Source organism: Anabrus simplex, chromosome 7, assembly GCF_040414725.1.
Source record: "Anabrus simplex isolate iqAnaSimp1 chromosome 7, ASM4041472v1, whole genome shotgun sequence".
Lineage (NCBI taxonomy): Eukaryota > Metazoa > Arthropoda > Insecta > Orthoptera > Tettigoniidae > Anabrus > Anabrus simplex.
The window spans coordinates 129,776,129-129,796,618 of record NC_090271.1 but is presented as its reverse complement, the minus strand read 5'-3'; the positions used below and the strand labels follow the sequence as shown (position 1 = coordinate 129,796,618).

Genomic DNA, 20,490 nt, shown 5'->3' with positions numbered 1-20,490 from the left:
ATAACTGTAGAATCTTAGCCTACATTTTCTAATATCACTGTGAATATTTTTGTATTGTTTGATTTCCTGCCTGCCTCTAAGTTGATATTGTCTGTTGTTGAGTTTCGGGCCTAGAATTTTTCTTCTGATTTTGCATTTCCTATTTCTCAATATTTTCAATGTCTGCTCTCCTGTTCAAAATTAGCATCTCTGATCCATAAAGACATTCTGGTTTAATGTCTGTATTGTAATGTCTCAGTTTTGTATGCTTGGAGATACATTTATTGTTATACATATTTTGGGTTAGTCGATATGCAGTTTCCATCTTTTGGCATCTAATTTCATCAGCTTTTGTTCAGTCCATTTTCCTGAATTGTTTCACCAAGGTGCTTAAATTGTGATACTTGTTTAATTTTGCCATGTTTTGTTTCGAATTTTGGTGCATGTTCGTTGCAAGTCATATATTCTGTCTTTTCAAAAGATATCTGAAGGCCGACTTTTTCTGCAGTTTCTTTCAGGAGTTCAATCTGATTTGGGGCTGTTGAAATGTCTCAGGTAAGTATTGTTAGGTCATCCATAAATGCTAAGCAATCTATTGCTAGTTTCCCTCTGCCTAAAGTGATTGGTTGGTGAATTTTGAGGACCAATTTCTGTTTGCACCATTCTTGTATAACTTTTTCCAGGACACAGTTGAAGAGTAAGGGCGAGAGTCCAATCTCCTTGTCTGACTCCCATTTTGATTTCAAAGGGATCTGAGGTTTCCAGGAATATGAACTCAGGTTTTTGCTCGTACGGACCTGGAGACCTACAGATTATTTTAGGGCATAGACTGGTCATAACATATGCGGTGGTACCCCCCGGAGGGCTTATTTACTCTGTCGGATCTAAGCAGTGTATAACCAGCCATCGGCATTCTTTCTATTGCGTGATTTGGTTTTAACCAAGATTAGGAAATTAATATTATGTGGAAACTGGGAGGCATAAAGAGGGCTTTAATTTCGTCCATTCGCACCTCCACAAGGAGGCTTTGTGCGTTTATATGACAAATCTTTAAAGCATTACTGTACGGAGAAAGCTGGTGGTTAATGATGTCCCTTATTGACTGGCAATAGCAAGAAAGCTCAGATGATAATAGTTGTGTGTTGCCTGCACAGCTGGTTCCAGGGACGTTGGGGGAGGGCAGAATTGGTGAAAGGTTTTGAAGAATGTTTGGAAGGAAGAGGGGAGCCTGTTTGTTTGTCTCAAGTTCGTTACCAGAGGGACTAAGCACAAATGAATCCAGTTTCCCCATTTTCAATTTATATTTTCTATGGAACTTACGTTGTTCTAAGTTATATTGGAGATGATTATGACAATAATGGGAATGGAAATAACAGTTTACAGCGATCAATATGATAAATACAATAAATTTGAAATTCATCACTGTGAAAACAAAAACACTGCTATGTTAAGAGGGAAATAATCTACAGAAAAGATAAAATTGGTGGATAGACAATACAGAATTAGTAGTAGTCATTAAAATATTTAGGAATAATTCTAGCATCTAACAAAATGTGGGATGATCAAATAAAATGAGTGAGAATGAAAGGGTTGGCTGCTCTGTTCAGTATGAGAAATTTGGTGAAGAAGATACCAAATATTCACTATAAGCTGCAGAAAAACATTCTAAATGGTCTAATAAAATCCAGAGCACTGTATGGGGGTAGAAATATGAGGCACTGAAGAAAGCAGTAAAGAGCTAAATATAACAGTGAACAATTTCTTAAAAATAATACAGGGGGTTACCAAAATTCACAGCAAACAGTGAAGTTAGAATTGTATGTTAATAAATAAGCATACAAACAGACATAGCTATAAAGGTAATAAAATATTGGCTAACATTAAAGAGGGAAAATGAGAGGAAAATACTGAATTTAGCTTATTAACATCTGGTAAAACATTTTCACAAAGACTACTGGGTAAGCAAGGTGAAAGGATGCTAGACAGGAATAGGATACCGCTGAGATGAAGAGGTTCATAATAAAGAAAAACTGTCACAACTAAAGTGAAAGAGAGAAACAGATGATAATGTCACAATGTAAGACTAAAAGAACATCATGAGAATTCTGCAAGAACAAAGTTCAAAGGGAGAAAGATGTCTAGAATCGTTTTTTGTGTGGAGACACACTGGAAGAGGCAAATCTGTTAAGAAGATTTGCTTAGAGTCAAGTTCAATATCCTGATAGTGCATCTAAGGTAAGAACAGAAAAATAGAAAGAATTCCCTAAAATTATCAAATTATTAAACAGAGAATGGATCACGCAGAAGAAGACAGTGAAGTTATTTTGTAAAAATTATGTGGCAAAGGAAAATAAAAGAATATAAAATAAGCACTAATGTATAATTAAGGATAGGATACATGTTTGTCCTAAATATATAACACTGTTTAATATCTAGGACAAAAAAGAAACTGATAATGTATAAAATGGGTATAAAACATTATTTCTTAGATCTAATTATAATATTTAATGTAGTAATGGTCAAACTAACTGTAATAAGAGTGATGTAAATGCATGTATCAAAATAATTTGAATTACAATAAATGAATACTCTCTCTTCAGTTTTGGTGATCCCAAACTAGGGGAAAAGCATACTCTATTCTATTCTATTCTATTCTATTCTATTCTATTCTATTCTATTCTATTCTATTCTATTCTATTCTATTTTGAATCTCATTTCAAAAGTACCACATGTATTGACTGATATTCAAACTGTAGATGTATTGTTAAGAAGCCAGTGACGATGTCCCACTTAGTGTATTCCTACAGACGTTCATCTTTGCTATCAATGTTCTGTGATCAGTGATGGAAGATTCCTCAGGCCTTCCTTCTTGGTTTATTCCAAATTATTTGGGTTTGACATTACTTGTGAATTAAGCCCAGTTTTACAGCCAAATGCCTTTCCTGATGTCAACCCTCTGCTCTTAAGTTTCTTTATTTCCAATATTTGTGGGCAGTGGCGGCTCGTGAAAAAATCGTCCTACGTGCTACAAAAAAAAAACAACTAAATACGCTGTTTTAAATCTGCATATTGCCATGATGAACAACGCATACTTCAAACTTGGTAATAATACTAATAATAATAATAATAAAATTAATAATAATAATAATAATAATAATAATAATAATAATAATAATAATAATAATAATAATAATAATAATAATACAACTTTTCTCACAATTTATAACTCAGAACAAACAAAAACAACATTAATTTGGAAGCAGATGAATTCTTCGACAACTGTCTACGATATAAATAATTCATTGGAGAAATATTGTTTTTACTAACCTAATGGCGCAACTTACATCAGTGCAAATAGAATCGTGGGAATATAGATCCCCACTAAGAACACTAATTTTATTTAACTTTACATACACTGCAGTGGATAAATAATTTGATAAATCTTCGTATAAACTTTAGCACTAACACAATGACAGAAAAAACACGCACCAGTAATATAACCGCCAGATTAAAAACCGCACAAAGCAACTGAAAGAGCTGCCAACTGATTCATTGAGACCTCCCCTACTACCACAGTAAATGTCTGGCTCCATGGCTAAATGGTTAGCGCGCTGGCCTTTGGTCACAGGGATCCCGGGTTCGATTCCCGGCAGGGTCTGGAATTTTAACCATCATTGGGTGTACGTGTTGTCTTCATCATCATTTCATCCTCATCACCACTCGCAGGTCGCCTACGGGAGTCAAATCAAAAGATCTGCATCTGGCGAGTCGAACATGTCCTCGGATACTTCCGGCACTAAAAGCCATACGCTATTTCATTTCACCAGAGTAAATTACATTGTAATGCGGGATAACATTTAGGGTCAGTCAAAGATTCTTTGACTCACTTACGAATTCCTTATTTTTGACACAAAAGGAAGATGGATATTTTAATAAGCATGTGTGAGATAGATTGCCTCCACTTACGCTTTACTTTCGAGCCCAGACGATGCTACTCTCTAGTGGCAGATTCGCTTACCACGTTCAACATAAACACGGCCGACTGGATCCCTCGCTGCGCTCCAAGGAGCTAGCTAGAGCGACGCATCAAGTCGGCCGTGAACTTAAGGGTAGCAGGAGACATCGAGTAATTCTACCCCCTTGCGGGAGAGGAAGTAACTATAAACGGGATCAGTGAAAGTTGATCCCGGTTTACGGTATACTCCGCCGGCTAGGGGGAGTGTTGCAAGCTTGGCTGCGCCTGCGTATTGCTTCCTTCAGGCTACAGGCAAGGGCTCACTTCACATGAGCACGAGCCTTGTTCCCCGGGAGAACGGCGCTAGGTGTTCGACAGATCCCGTCCTGATTTTCACAAAACACAAATTCATATCGTACTCAAAACAACGAAAAGGCACCAGGATAATTGTACTGTACATAAATAATATTCCTTACAGTTCCAAGCTACGTGCTGGAGCCCGGTAGCACGTACTGACCGGCCGCCACTGTTTGTGGGGCATAAAACTGAAATAAATTCCTTGTCTGTTGTTCCTTCCTGGCTTTTTCTGAATTATTTGGGTTTGACATTACTTGTGAATTAAGTCCAGTTTTACAGCCAGATGTCTTTCTTTCCAATTTGTGGGGCATAAAACAGAAATAAATTACTTGTCTGTTGTTCCAACTGAATTTCACTATAATGATCCTACCATTTACTGTGCATAGTTTCTTGGCTTCAAAAGAAATGTAGGAACACGTGAAGCAATCCTGACTTTACGTCTGATCTTAGAGGATCGAATCAAGAAGGACAAGCCCACATACATGGCATTTGTAGATCTAGAAAAGGCATTCGATAATGTTGATTGGACCAAGCTATTTAAGATTCTGAAGGTGATAGGGATCAGATACCGAGAACGAAGAATTATCTAGAATCTGTATAAAAATCAGTCTGCAGTGATAAGAATCGAGGGCTTTGAAAAAGAAGCAGCAATCCAGAAAGGAGTGAGGCAAAGCTGCAGTTTGTCCCCCCTCCTTTTCAATGTTTACATAGAACAGGCAGTAAAGAAAATCAAAGAGGAATTTGGAAAGGGAATCACAGTCCAAGGAGAGGAAATCAAAACCTTGAGATTTGCCGATGATATTGTTATTTTATCTGAATGGTATGGACGAAGTCTTGGGTAAGGAGTACAAGATGAAAATGAATAAGTCCAAAACAAAAGTAATGGAGTGCAGTCGAACGAAGGCAGATGATGCAGGAAATATTAAATTAGGAAATGAAGTCTTAAAGGAAGTAGATGAATATTGTTACTTGGATAGTAAAATAACTAACGATGGCAGAAGTAAGGAGGACATAAAATGCAGATTAGCTCAAGCAAGGAAGAGCTTTCTTAAGAAAAGAAATTTGTTTACTTCAAACATTGATATAGGAATTAGAAAGATGTTTTGGAAGACTTTTGTGTGGAGCGTGGCATTGTATGGAAGTGAAACATGGACGATAACTAGCTCAGAAAGAAAGAAAATAGAAGCTTTTGAAACGCAGTGTTACAGAAGAATGCTGAAGGTGAGATGGATAGATCGAATCACAAATGAAGAGATACTGAATCGAATTGGTGAGAGGAGATCGATTTGGCTAAATTTGACGAGAAGAAGAGATAGAATGATAGGACACAAGACACCCAGGACTTGTTGAGTTGGTTTTTGAAGGAAGTGTAGGTGGTAAGAACAGTAGGGGTAGACCAAAGTATGAATATGACAAGCAGATTAGAGCAGATGTAGGATGCGGTAGTTACGTAGAAATGAAAAGGTTAGCACAGGATAGGGTGGCATGGAGTGCTGCATCAAACCAGTCTGTGGACTGATGACTCAAACAACACAACAACAACAGTTTCTCTCTTCAATATATTCCTGTGTCTCCCTTCATACAATCATATCTATTAATTTCTGGTTTTCAGTTCTCCATTCTATTTCCATTCCACTTGCTTCCACTTTGTTTTACTGAGCTCTAAGAAGAATATATTCTTACAAAGAATAGATATTTGTGAATGATATGAGGAGTAGGGCTTGGCTGTAGGAGATCTAGCATAAGTTCGATAAAGTCATTAATGGACATAAAAAATTACATGGTTTCAGAATAATAGTTTTCATATGCTGCCAGTTTAATAATGTGAAGGCAAGTAAGAAGAAAAAATAATGTTTCCATTGCATTTATTCTGATGCAGTCTTTCATGTGCTGATGAGTTTTATAGAGTTGACACCATATATTTTTTAATATAATGTCCAATAAAGGAAAGATAAGAACTCAACTTAGCTGTAGGAATCAATTATGAGATTAAGACTGGATGTGATCTTTATCTATGCAATATCCTCAAGACAGAATAGCTTCAATTTCAACAAAATGTCATTGGATCTTAAAATACAGCTATCTTGTTGGAAAACTCTGATCTGCACCTCATGAGCCACTTTGGGTGAAAAATCATTTGATTTATACCAGGTGAATCAGCTGCCCCTTCCAATACTGTTTTATGCAAACCACAGTTTTATATAGTCCTGAAAACATCTCTCTTACCTGTACGCATAATAAAATAGATGAAACATTAAGTGGACATTGTGACCATATTAAAACTATCACACGAGCCATTATCTGCAAGCATTGTACCTTTGTGTAGTGTAGATGGTAAGAGCAAACCAAACACTATGATGCACCAGTCTTTCATGTGATAGGTCCGAGTCTGGAGCAGGGATACTCTTTTTATTTTTGACTGATTTAGTTTTTACCATCTCTTATGGTTCATGAACCGGTCTAGAAAGCAAAGAATATAAGCCAAGAGGATTTGTTGTACTGACCATATGACACCTAGTAATCTGCAGGCCTTTGGGCTGAGCAGCGGTTGCTTAGTAGGCCATAGTCCTTCAGGGCTGTTGCGCCATGGGGTTTTGTTTTGTTTAAGGTACACAAAATATCATCTTTCACACACATTTTCAATGAATGAAAATGTATGTGGCACTAAGAAGGTTCAAAATGTGATCAGGGGCAAAGATGGTATAGGTACTGGGAGGGGACCAAACTGTGCTAACAATGGCTAGTTACATTAGCAAGTGCTTGAAGTGATGATCTGCTTGGTTCATGCACACCATTGAATAGATATTCTAGAATGGAAATTCTAAGTTCCCAAGGAGGGAATTAGATATTTTTCCACCAATAGAGCATGTCAAAAAACAGATCAGATGTAAGTCTTTTCAGGCGTTTGCTCTATTAACCAGCGTTTCGTCTTAGGTCTGATACTAGACTCATCAGAGTGGGATGTGTCAGACCCTACCCACTGACGCTGGGGTGTATGCAGGTAAACTTATCAGAAGCCCTATATAAGAGGCACAGTCTGATAACTGCATAAGGGAGATAAAAATTCCACATGGAATTATAGCCCGCCTAGCAATTCTGAATGGAAATTCTGATCTGTTTTTTGACAAGCTCTATTGGTGGAAAAATATCTAATTCCCTCCTTGGAAACTTAGAATTTCCATTCGGAATTGCTAGGCGGGCAATAATTCCATAATGGAGTTTTATCTCCCGTATGCAGTTATCAGACTGTGCCTCTTATATAGGGTTTCTGATAAGTTCACCTGCATACACCCCAGCGTCAGTGGGTAGGGTCTGACACATCCCACTCTGATGAGTCTAGTGTCAGACCTAAGACAAAATGCTGGTTAATAGAGCAAACGCCTGAAAAGCCTTACATCTGATCTGTTGTTTTTTTTTTTTAGATATTCTAGTGCGCTGTAACATAGCCAGTGTTATTGATCTGCAGGTTTTGTCAAAGGCGCTCGGGATTTCTTGACTCCTGGGTGTAAACTGTTAGTTTCAAATGCCCCCACAGGAAGAAATCTAATGGTGTTAAATCCGTTGACCTGGTGTACTAAGAGAAAGGCCCTCTGCTTCCTGCCCATTTTCCTGGATTTCATTCAGATGGTTACAGATATCCAATGTGGTGGAGCTCTGTCATGTTGAAACCACATTGTTAAATATTCTGCAAGTAGCACATCCTCCAGCAGAAACGGTAGTCACATGGCGTAGAACATGCAGGTAGTGTGCACCTGTTTAATGGCCCTCAAAGATATGTGGTCCAATAAGATGATCACCCAAGATTCCACACCATACATTCACTCCCAGTTACATTTGATTGACTGCCTGTCTCACCCAATGTGGAGATTGTCAGCATTCCAATAGTGCATGTTGTGGTGGCTGACTGTACCATTATTGTGGAATTCCGATTCATTCATGTACAGGATTTTTGACCGGAATGCTGCATCATTTTCCAGATTTCATAACAGCCACTGACAGAAATTAATTCGAGCTTCAGAATCCCATCCATAACGTACCTTTAGATGGTAGGGGTGATATTTATGCACATGCAGTATTTGTAGTACTGAAGCCTGGCTGATGTTCACGTGTTGTGTAATTGTACCCATATACGTATGTGTGGGTTATGATGAACTGTTTCCAGAATAGCTTCCTCATTCTCACCAGACGTTACAGTCTTCTCTCGGACAGGCAGCATTGTCTGAAGTAGCCCTGTTGTTCATAAACATCTTTCAACACCACGGAAAGTCTCTGCAGTCGGATATCGTCTGTATGGATAACCATCCTGATACAAAATGTAGTGCCTGCAACAAATTATCTCATGCTTCCCCACAGATAACATATTTTTCCGTGGAATACATAGTGAATGACTGAAGTGACTTCTTTCTCACTGTATAGTAGTGTTTTACTGCTTGTGTGTGATATACACTGGCCTGTGTTTAAGCACTAGAGCTTCATATTGATGTAAAAATGTTTTTATGATATAGGATTTGAACTATCAGTGCTACTTTCTGTAACTGTTAGCTTAGCATCATTTGACCACATATGTTGTAATGCAGCTGTGAGTGAGATTTGTATTAAGAATTCCTTAGAGTATGTTACTTTTCCAGTTTGCTGGTTCATACGCTCTCCATATCACTGTATCACAGTTTTAAGCATTAATTTCACGTTTTGCTATATTCGGTCCCTTGGCGTGACATCGTAACATAGTTGCATGGTAGACTGACTAATGATAGATGATTGAAAGAATGTCATGTTTTTGGAATGGTCTGTAGTCAAATGACAGGAACGATAATTGCGTTTGGAATATATTGTTTCCAGGATGTGCTTACAGTACTATAGTACCATACAGGATGCTAGCAGAGGAGTATCAATCTCACAACAAACTCACACATTTGTTGGACAGCAGTACAAAATATTGGTATGGCAGCTGATTCAAGTGATATAAATTGCACAGTATTCAACAATTAAGAAACAGAAGCTTTCCATCCAGATTATAACTTTATTATTTTGCATTGTGCTCTTTGCAGGCACACTGACAAAATATTACTGCAAAAGAGGCAAAATTTAAATAAAGCATTAACTTACACAAGGATTTTTCTGAACACTGTAGGGTTGATGTCAGGTACATGAATGACCACTTCCAAATTTCTAAGTGCTCCATAAAACATCGCATGAAACACATCACTACAAGTAGACAGGATGGCTTTATGAACAGGGAATAACTGTAACAAACATTCACAATTTAAATTACTGTGTTTACTTGTATCAGATAAGAGTTTTATTAATTACAATGTACATTTAATGTAAAATAATTTCATCCAGACATACTTCGTTGAGCAACTTCCCTATAAGTTTCATTACATTTCTACAGAACAGTGTTATGTGTCACAAATAGTTACAACCATTATTTTATTGTTACTGATGTGGGAAGGAAGACAGTGAGATATTAATTGTAAATAGGTTTACAATGCTTCTATTGACAAATTATTCATCTTTATCGCCTACCCACAAAATTATGAGCTTCTTTAGAAGGGTGATATTCCCTTAGTGGAGGAAATGCCACTAGAACCCATTAGGCAGCATCTGTACTCCAGGTTATGGGCAGCTGTTCCTTATGTTAGAGGTGGCCAACAGTTGGAGCAACACATCAGTTGGAACATGTTCTCTATAGAGTCAATTTACATGGCTAATCAAAACTTTACTATGATAAAGAATGCTAGGGTGTCCCCTATAAGAAACGTGTGTCGTCCTCGCCCAAACGATGTGGGAAATATGCAAAGGTTACCTGCTCAAGGATGGAGTATGCCAAAGAAGCTAGTCCACCAATTATGTCTGGCCACCATCAACCAGTTCATCGGCAAGCTTGCAGCGATCTTGAAGAGTTGAGGCATAGATATCGCCTGTGTACAGGAGACCACATACCAGTCAGGTTGTCCAGATGACAGGAAAGAAGTGTTCTGGGACAGTACATCCATATGCATCTACAATCATTTATCCTGAGTGAGCATGTATTCATCAGTGAGGACCTCAACAGCCACACAGGACCGTCGACACATGCAGTGCCACTGTGAACAGGACTTTGTGATCTGGAAAGACAATGGCTGCCGCATCCTTGACTGTGTGGAGATGCACAATTTTGTCATTGCCAATACCTATTTCATAAAATGGCCGGCCCATCTGATCACCTAATATAGTGGTGGACAGAAATCCCAGATAGCTACAGTCATCCCATCGGACAGTGTTATTTCCCAGCACCATCTCCTGGTCCTCATCCTCAATGCTTGATCTTGGACGGTGAGAAACAAGCTCTTGCAATAGCTAAAGCTTAGCACTACGTGGAGTCGTACAAACAGCTGGACACACCAGAAGGGACAAACAAAGTCTTCCACTTTGTCAATTCCCACCACCGGTCATCCAGGACTTTGGTTATGTCATGAATGTTGATGATGAAAACCACCAAGTCCTCCGAGATTCGACCGCAGGTGTTACGTGTGTTCTAATTACTGTTTTGACAAACTAAAGACTATAAAAAGTTTTAAAGTTGTATTCTCCAAGATGAGCAATGAGGAGTTCCCCATCTATCGATTCAAAGAGCCAGAAGCATCCATGGGCCAGTTCTGCCAATCTCAATAGAATGGGGAGGCAACCAGCACGAACGACTTTCCCACTGAGACATGGAAGATGTTGACCATTATGGTGTTGAAATTTTGGCATCCCTATTCAATAAGATTGTGGAGGACAGCACAGTGCCACAAGTCTGAACCACCACCATTACGGTGCCCATTTGGGAGAACAAGGGTGACATCAAAGAGTGTACCAACTATCAAACTCATTCAACCCCACCTAATTTTTTCACTGAAGATGGCTCAAGCGAGCCGAAACATGTTTGAATTTGTTTGCTCCATCTAATGACGGAATATATGATGTATTGAATAGGAGGATACTCTCTTTTTTTGCCATTGTAAAGTTCGACTGGTCTGTCATACCTTTGAGTGCATCCTTGATAGCCAGCTCTGCAGTATCATAAAAATCACACCTAACCAATGTGGCTTTGAGAAGAGCAATGGGACAACAGATGCCATCTGTGCCAACAGGCTGCTCATGAATAGAAGAATAAGTCAGACCATGCAACCTTTTTATCGTGCATATGCTTTTGGGCTGGGGGTCTATCTAGAATAACGGACAGTTTTCCGACACCACGGTAACCATGGTAACCAGTGTACCTCATCTTTATATACTGTACCGGTTACGACCTGTACATAAGTATTTATTGAGCATAAGTTACGTTTATTTACCACGCGTAATGTTCCGAGCGCGCCTGGTTTGTTTACCAGCAGCGAGGACCAGCTAGCAAGTGTATGACGACTGTGAGCTGTGATGTAGCCACAGGGGCTAGCTAGACCGCCCGCTCGTCTCAACACGTGTTACCAGCCTTGACTGGTATTTTCTGGATTCCACATCACTTGTTCTAGAGAGTTTGATGGAGAAAATTTTGAAATTTCTATAATAATGATGCTAGCGAGTCGAGCGATATGTCATCTTGTTTGGGATCACCTAAACGTCCCAATGCTCGAGTTTCAAGCAAATCCATCGAGGGATTCGGGAGATATTCAATCAAACCGTATTATGACATAGACGTCCCGAATCGAATAAAAGGAGGACCTACTGTAGCCTATTCACACAGTCTCAGCTGAGTAGTCAGCGGGGACACTCTTGCTGCTACTATCATCGTGGAACTCTGTCATTATACAAGTGTGGGAAGACGATTCTTCCAAGTACTATAAAGTGGACTCATAAGACTTCGAGTGTTGTAGAAAATTTTCTAAGTCTTCGTAATTGAACTCAGAATATTTACAAGTGTTAACTAAATGGACTTGTATTATTTACGTGTCTTCGAATCGGGAATTTTTCTAAGTGTTCGTGAAATGGACTTGTATTATTTACATGGGTTCGAGACCAGAATTCTTCTAAGTGTTCATTGAATGGACTTGTATTATTTACGTGCCTTCGAGACTGAAATTTTTCTAAGTGTTCACTAAATGGACTTGTATTATTCACGCGTTTTCAAAGCTGGAATTTTTCTAAGTGTTCACTAAATGGACTTGTATTATTTTCATGTGTTCGAGACCAGAACTTTTCTACGTGATCATTGAATGGACTTGTATTATTTACGAGTATTCGAGATTGGAATTTTTCTAAGTGTTCGTGAAATGGACTTGTATTATTTACGTGGAATATTTGCGACTGTTGAGGAACTCATCCTTCTAATAGACAGTGATTGATTAACATTGCTAGTGATGAACTTTAACTTTCCAACGGCTTTAAACGAAGTTAGGATTTCACTTACATTTACTCAAAGACTTGTACATTTGCCAGTGTTGGTTTAAAAGACTTATACATTTCGTCAGTGAATTTATTTATGTGGAAGGACTTGTGTTTTCGTCAGTGGTCACTCAAAGACTTTATGAATTTCACCAGTGATTAACTTTAAATATATTCAAACTTCCAAGTGAATGGACTTGTGCTTTCATTTGAGTTTAGGCAAAGACTTGCACCTTCGCCAGTAATGAACTTTGAGTTTAACTATAATTTCACAAGAAGGGACTTGTATTTTTCATTGCCAAAAGTTATTCAGGGACGAGGATTTTCCTAGTGATGAACTCTAAATTATTAATACCACTCATATCGTTTTAGGAGTGTTGGAAGTCTTGATGTACAATTATCAAGAACTCTGCTTATATCCAAGGTTTTCATGGACTCAGTGCTACTAGTGACCTTGGGAACATCAATCCTCTCAGTCTCATTGGGCTGAGGTTGTACATGACTATCTACAACATCGCCTGGATCATCGGGGTTCAACCCGGGCCTCAGAGTTCGAGACATCTCTACTTGCCGTCAATCCAGACAGTCCAGCTGCCTCTGTCTTGAGTATCTGGAGTCCCTGGAATCCCTGGAGTCTTCTGGAATGTGCTTCAACCAGCTTGGCTTGGTGAGCTGGAGAACCCGAGCCATACTATTGGAATACGAGGAAGACAATCCATTTCTACTTAGAGGTGATGTGCAAATTCATGACTTATTTGAATAAACTCTCGTGCAATCAAAGTTTTTCTGTAGATAGGACCCTACCTCCTGTACCGAGCCCTAGCTACAATTAATCCAGTTTTTCGCCCTGAGAACTATAGTCATGCCACTTTAAAATTTAATCTGAGAGTCGGGCTCTTTTACTGGTACAATACTAAGAGAGGAAAAAAACATTTCTATGCTTCTCCGTGTAGCAGAGGAACTTAGTTAATTTTTTAGACCTAGAGATTGGCGACAATTTATAAATTTCATTGTAGGTTCCGTATCGGCATTAAACTCAACTTTGGTTTAAAGAGATGATTTCCACCTTCCAAAACTTTTTAATGGCTAATCTATGATTACATGAACTTAGCTTTTCATCTATTTTGGACTTAGCTTAACGTCTAATTAGTAACCTACGTGTTTCTTCCCGATTTTGTGGGACATCTGACACGGATAATAAAGACATCAGGTGATTAAATTGTATATGTTCAAGACTGGTAAAATGTTTGGTGACACTTAAGAAAGCATGGTCACATTCTTATCTATGAAGAATAACGCACACTAATGAAAGGTTTTGTTGAGTGTTGTCTCCTTTTCTTCCTCTTCTAGGAGCAAGTTGTTATTGTCATTAACACTGCATTGTAATTTGATGAATATTTATGGTTTGTTGAATGTATATATGTGAAATTAGTGCTGTTTACTTAAGTTCTTGTAGATTTTTGTTTCTATTCAGACAGGGGGAAACTCCTTTAAACTGTAGTTGAAGTTTGGTAGGAACAAAGTGTTATCTTTCAATAATAATGTGTAGTTAGGAGTCTGAAATGAAAAGAGAAGGAAAGAATGGCTGTTGAAGCAAAGAAAACCTTGCTGTAATGTTGGAAATGGTGAAAAATGTCAAATTGCTCACCTCCCCACTCTTCCCATTGGGCTTTGTGTGTGCTGTCTGTTGGCTGAGTGTACGTGTCAAGCAACTGATCAGTGAGAGGGACAAGAGGGGAAAGTAGGGGTAATATTGAGGTGAATGGATCTAGTAGAGGGTAGACAGCTGGCATATTATTTTTTTGGTTTCTTTCTAATAACTTTTCTTTGTGAATCTAATTTTGAAATCTCTTCTACGAGTACATTTACGTTTTCAGTAATCTCATCAGTGTTTAAGTTAGGGTTCTGTTTTTGATCTATTTCAGTATAAATGAGTTTGAGGATATTCATTAGTTTACCTTTATTTAATGTGTGCAGGATTATTAAATCTTTCTCTGTTGTGGTAAATTTATGATTGAAGTCTGTCTTGTGTGAACTTATGGCCGAGTATCTATTGTGTCACAGACAGACAGACAGACAGACAGACAGACAGAATCATCAAAATTGGTGGCCAGGATGTAAACAAAGCTGGTCAATTCAAATAGCTCAGCATCCTTATCTGTGTGGATGGTGACACCCTACCAAATGCCTGTGCTTGTGACAATAAGACAATAAAGTAGAGGCAGGTCACTGGAGTTATCTACAAACGCAGAATATCCAACCATTTGAAGCCATGGTCTACAAGAATATTGTGCGCCAAGTTGCCCTTTAAGGATCTGAATGTTGGCTGGCCACCATCATACACGAACAAGCATAGCATTTCATGGAAATGCATATGCTCCATTAGATGGTGGGCATCATGAAACTAGAACACCAAAAAAAAAATGGAGATGTCTGGGTTGTTCTTGGAGTGGTACCCATAAAAGTGAAAATGTGAAAGGCCCATAGGCATTGGTATGGGCATGTTGAATGCAGTAATAAATAGTCTGTGGCTAGAAGGACTTTCTACTTCAGCCTAGAAGGACCCTGACCCTGTGCCCGACCCAAGAAACAATGACCCGATTGCCTGAAGTAGAACATGAAACTCCTGTCTCACTGCCTCCACCCAATAATGCCCTTGATCTGGAAGAAGTGGTGATTAACCTGTAAAAAAAAAAAAAAAAAAAAAGATGTCCTAGGTGGGATAAATGCTAGGGGAAGGATTTCGGAGAAAAATGAATAACATTTCTATTTCAAACATTAAGATCATGTCATTATTAATCAATAATCAGAAGCTGGTTTTTTTTTTTCAACTTGCTTTACGTTGCACCGACACAGATCTTATGGCGATGATGGGGTAGGAAAGGCCTAGGAGTGGGAAGGAATCGGCCGTGGCCTTAATTAAGGAACAGCCCCAGCATTTGCCTGCTGTGAAAATGGGAAACCACGGAAAAGCATCTTCAGGGCTGCCGACAGTGGGGCTCGAACCCACTATCTCCCGGATGCAAGTTCACAGCTGCGCGCTCCTAACCACAGAGCCAACTCGCCCAGTGCTTTCTGTTTTAGGATTGGTTACAAGAATAAGCACTTCGTGAAATGTTTCTTCCCAGTGTTGCTAGCTATAGCCTTGTATATAATAGACTTGACTAGTGAACAACACTAATATAATATAAGCTTAAGCACCAGATTCTGGGGCTTTAAGTACTTGGAACCCTGTCATTCTTAATATTTCTCTAGCTGAGGCTCAGGCCACAAAACATAAAAAGTTTATATTTGAATATGTTTCCTTTTAATTATATTTCATACAAGTTGAGCATTATAATTTAAACTTTGCTTTATATTATTATTGGTACAAGGATTCCCATTATCTGAAATAATAACTAAAAGGACCCGTGCTGCCCTGCAGCATTCATTGTAAATAGATCTTGATATAAAATTGCTCCATGCGCTGCCCAGGTACTTTTTTGAATGTTTACTTTTAGGATTTTTATTATCTGTTAATTATGTGTGAAGTGAATTTTTGTAAATTTCTATATTGTGACGTTGATTGATATTTCAAAACATTTTTTTTACAATTTGTTTTACATTGCAAAGACACAGATAGGCCTCATAGTGACAACGGGATGCAAAAGGGCTAGGAGTAGGAAGAAAGCAACCGTGGTCTTAATTAAGGTACAGCCTGGTGTGGAAACAGGAAACAGGTTTTGAACCCACTATCTCCCAAATCCAAGCTGACAGATATGTAACCCAAACCAGTTTATACAAACTGTTTTGAAGCTTTAGAGTTATTGGTATGTGTTTATTTTAAAGTTTATTTTTAGACTATTTTGTTTTGTATCTGGGAAGTAGTTGATTCTTTCAAATAATAAACATAAGTAATAACTGTATGTATTTATATGTCGCGCTATACATATGATGTACACGATTCCAACTGTCACTGGGACTGTCACCAGTCAGCCTAACAAACCCCAAAACTGTGAATGCAATACCAATCTCGAGCATTTTGGGCATTTATTTCTTACCACTTCTGACCTGCATCTCGGGCATTTTGGGCATTTATGTCTTACCCCTTCTGACCTGCATGACGATGGAGGCTGAACCTGGACTTAAACTGCATCCAAAGTATCACAATTCATTCCAGTGACCCCGCAAAATGTGGATTCGACACTAATATAGGTCTTTTTCAATGATTCTTACATGTCACTCCCTCTCAACCTCCAACCATAGGGGTGCTAGGGGTGCTAGGGGTGACTTAGCCCACAGTATTTCAACCAGGTTTGGCTGAGAGCTCTAGTGGAACATACATACATAATCTCTGCCATTTTGGACATTTTCTTTTTCACTGCTTCTCACCCCCTCATGCCTTTAGTGGCTGTACTTGGACTTAAATGTCATCCCAGGCATCACTATTCATCTCAGCGATCCCAAAAACTATGGATGCAACACTGATATAGGCTGTTTTTCTACCATATTTGAATATCACTCCCTCCCCCACTCCACCCTTTGGGGTGCTAGGTGTGTCATACTCCCATAGTATGTCTATCCAGATAGCATTAAGTCACATGTGTACCAAGATTGGTTGCAATTGCAGGATTGCCCATAGTTGCCATCATTTTTAATCGGTTAGCTTCCCTGATAACTTTATGTAAAGATATTGCTCCTTAACTGTGTGCAACCCGCTAAGCACAGAATGTATTGTGGGCCAGTGTAAGCCTTCACCTGCAGTTATTGGAGTGATCATTTAATGATGTGATTTTATGATTAGTCAAAACTGACTGAACTTTGAGACCTATCAATGTCTTGCTTGTTGTTTTAAGGGGCCTAACATCGAAGGTCATCGACCCCTATCAATGTCTGATGATTCACCAGCAGGTGATTCCGGAGAGAATAAAACAAAAAATGAAGCAAATCAGTCCAGTAGAACGCACGGACAGACTGGACAAAGCTGTTTTTATTAAACGCTTGTTTAATATATAGATGATGATAATAATAATAACAACAACAACACGATTATCGAACCAGATCTTGACCTATTTTAAAGATAAGAAGACCCAGCCAACTTGGTTCAAGGAGGTGAAAAGGGACCTACAGGAAATGGGGATCACTTACAAAGGTATACAAGAGCACAACCTACTCACAAGGAAACTAAAAGACCACCAGGGTTTTCAAGAAAGGTCAAAGTTGAAGACAGAAAAGACATGGACAGAGGAAAGAAAATGATGATGATTGTTGTTTAAAGGGGCCTAACATCTAGGTCATCAGCCCCTAATGGTACAAAATGTAATGACAATTTATAAGTCCAAAATCATCCACTGGCCAGGATTCAAAACATGATGATGAGGAATGAATGGGTGAATATGAATTTAAAACAATCGGTGGATCCAATCTGCAATGCCCCACATTCCCAGAAACTATTGCAAAACAATAGTATTACTGACCAAGGGACCGTTTCTAAAGCACAATCCTGAATCGATGATGCTTGTTGCCTAAAGGAGTCCAAAATCCAGGTCATCATCCCCTCATAATGGTACTTATCGCTAAAAAAGTAGAACCACAGTATTTGCCATGTTGCAGTACTAATCAAAAGTAGCGCAGACTCGCGGTATTCCACACATTATGGTACTACTTACAGGTAATGTAATACGCGCATGTATGCAGACCTATGGTTTTCCTTACATTGCAGCGCCACTTACAGGCAGCGCAAACCTATGGTGTTCCTCGTATAGGTGTAATAATCACAGGGACTCGTACTGTCCTGTGGTGCTCCTCACGTAGTGGGTACTAATCACAGGCAACACAGACCCACAGTGTCGCTCATATAGTGTTACTAATCACAGGCAACGCCCAGACCCATGGTGTTTCTCACATGATGATACTAATTTCAGGCAACGTAAGCCCGTGGTGTTCCACATGTAGTGGTACTAATCACGGGTGCTGTAAATCCCACCCTGATTCACACTCTGTTGCTACTATTCACAAATCTAACATAGTGGTACTACTCGCAAGTAACATCTAGGTCATCATCATCCCCCACCCACAGGGTTTGTGTGTTTGGTCTGCGAGAGCTATTTTTATTTTGCTCAAGTCCGCCGGCAAGCCGGTTAGGAATTCCCTATCCGCCACCTGAGATGCGCCATGTGGGAGTATCACCTCTCCCCCTGCTACGCCAGCGTAATAGGTTCATGGAGGAAAGAAAAGAGCAACACCAGCAATCACTGGGCTAAGATCAAGCCCAGAGAAGACAGCTGAAATAACGTGGTCCTTAATAAGCCGATACAAACATATAGAGAGAGAAATGCATTTATTTCTGCTTCGCCCATTTGGAGGCTAGGCATAGAATCTCAAGGATAATTTAATAAAAACCACCTACTCAATACTTTCCACATTTAATGTGGTTTGAATCTACATGAATTTATGTAGACTTATCGGTCAGGTACATGTTTCACCCATTATTTTGAGCATCTTCAACCTGTAGACAACCTTTAGGTCAAGGTTTGGGACCTTTTTAACCAATATATAGTATAATATACTAACATTAATAAACTCTTAAGACTAACATGTAAATAGTAATTTTAAAAATGTGAACTGAACATAACTGAGGGTAACATAAGTTAATGGTGTTTTAACACATTAAAACTTGTCGGTCCTATTCTATCTTACTTGAAAATATGTCCAAAACTAAAATGGATCTTCTTCCTCTATCATAAGTCTTGGGTAAAAAGGACATTACATACCGGGGTTCATTTGACCCCTATATCATTTCATGATCTAATGTCAGAATGTGTTGTCAACAACAAGTAGAGATTTTGAACTGATTGTTAATTGTAGGCTGGTCAAGATTGAAAATATAAATTTAAATTAACGGTGTTTTTACACAGTTAAAACTTGGCACTTCTATTCTATTTAACTTAAAAATATGTTCAAAACTAAAATGGATCTTCTTCTCTATCATAAGCTTTGAGAACGGAGGATACTGATACTGGGACTTATTTGACCCACATATTTCATTTTCATGTTCTTGACGTAACTAATATTGAAATGTGTTGTCAAACACTGGTGGAGATTTAAAAGATTGTTATAAATGGACTGGTCAAGAACATTGTTGTGAATGAAACTGTAAGCGCCTTGACTTCGGGTCTCATGTAACATCAAGGAATTGTAAATAGTACTATATTAAGCTGTTTCTTAGATTTAGGCTGCTGCTTAATTGAGAAGGAACATCCTAGACACTTGATACAGTCTTGTATGAATATCATTCCTGTTGATGTGTTGCTTGGTCTTTGGGAGGGATCTTAAAATTATTTGTTCAATTCATACTAGATGGACCTGTCACCAAGAGTAGAAATGTTAATAAGACAGGTGCTGCCGGAACAGAGAGAGAATCCGCCAAAATTCGTGATCTGACTCGTTTTCTGAGAGATTACGGCAAAGTTCCTCCCAATTTTCAATCTTTCCTTCCAGCAATTGATTTCGTACTTCCTGGGCTAGGTCCAGGTATTCCACTCGACCAGTTGCCATCATTTCCTATAAGCATTTTAATATGGATCAAATCCTTGAGGAGATCCGGCGTGGTGTCGTATGGGTGCCTGGCGGTACTGAACCCGCGGCTGGACTGCAATCGTAGTCATTACCTGGCCAGGACCCGCTTCCAGCGTGGTCCGCACATTTTGACGATGGTCCAGAACATTATTATTATTATTATTATTATTATTATTATTATTATTATTATTATTATTATTATTATTATTATTGATGGTCTGGAACCCACAGCAAGATGCAAGACCGCTACTTGGCGGTAAATTACATCCTCTGCCATTGTCATTGCTGACAATGTGACC

At 38.8% G+C, this 20,490-nt stretch overlaps 1 protein-coding gene across 2 annotated transcripts in view; it reads right to left on the bottom strand.

The window, feature by feature from the left end:
* LOC136877351 (BTB/POZ domain-containing protein 6) overlaps nt 1–20,490 on the bottom strand; it is a 64,852-nt gene that overhangs the window by 28,839 nt on the left and 15,523 nt on the right. For both annotated transcript variants that reach the window (XM_067151320.2, XM_067151319.2), the window contains exon 2: nt 9,398–9,534. In XM_067151320.2, the coding sequence (XP_067007421.2) occupies nt 9,398–9,480 (83 nt within the window). In that variant the 5' untranslated portion in view covers nt 9,481–9,534. The remainder of the gene's footprint in view (nt 1–9,397; nt 9,535–20,490) is intronic.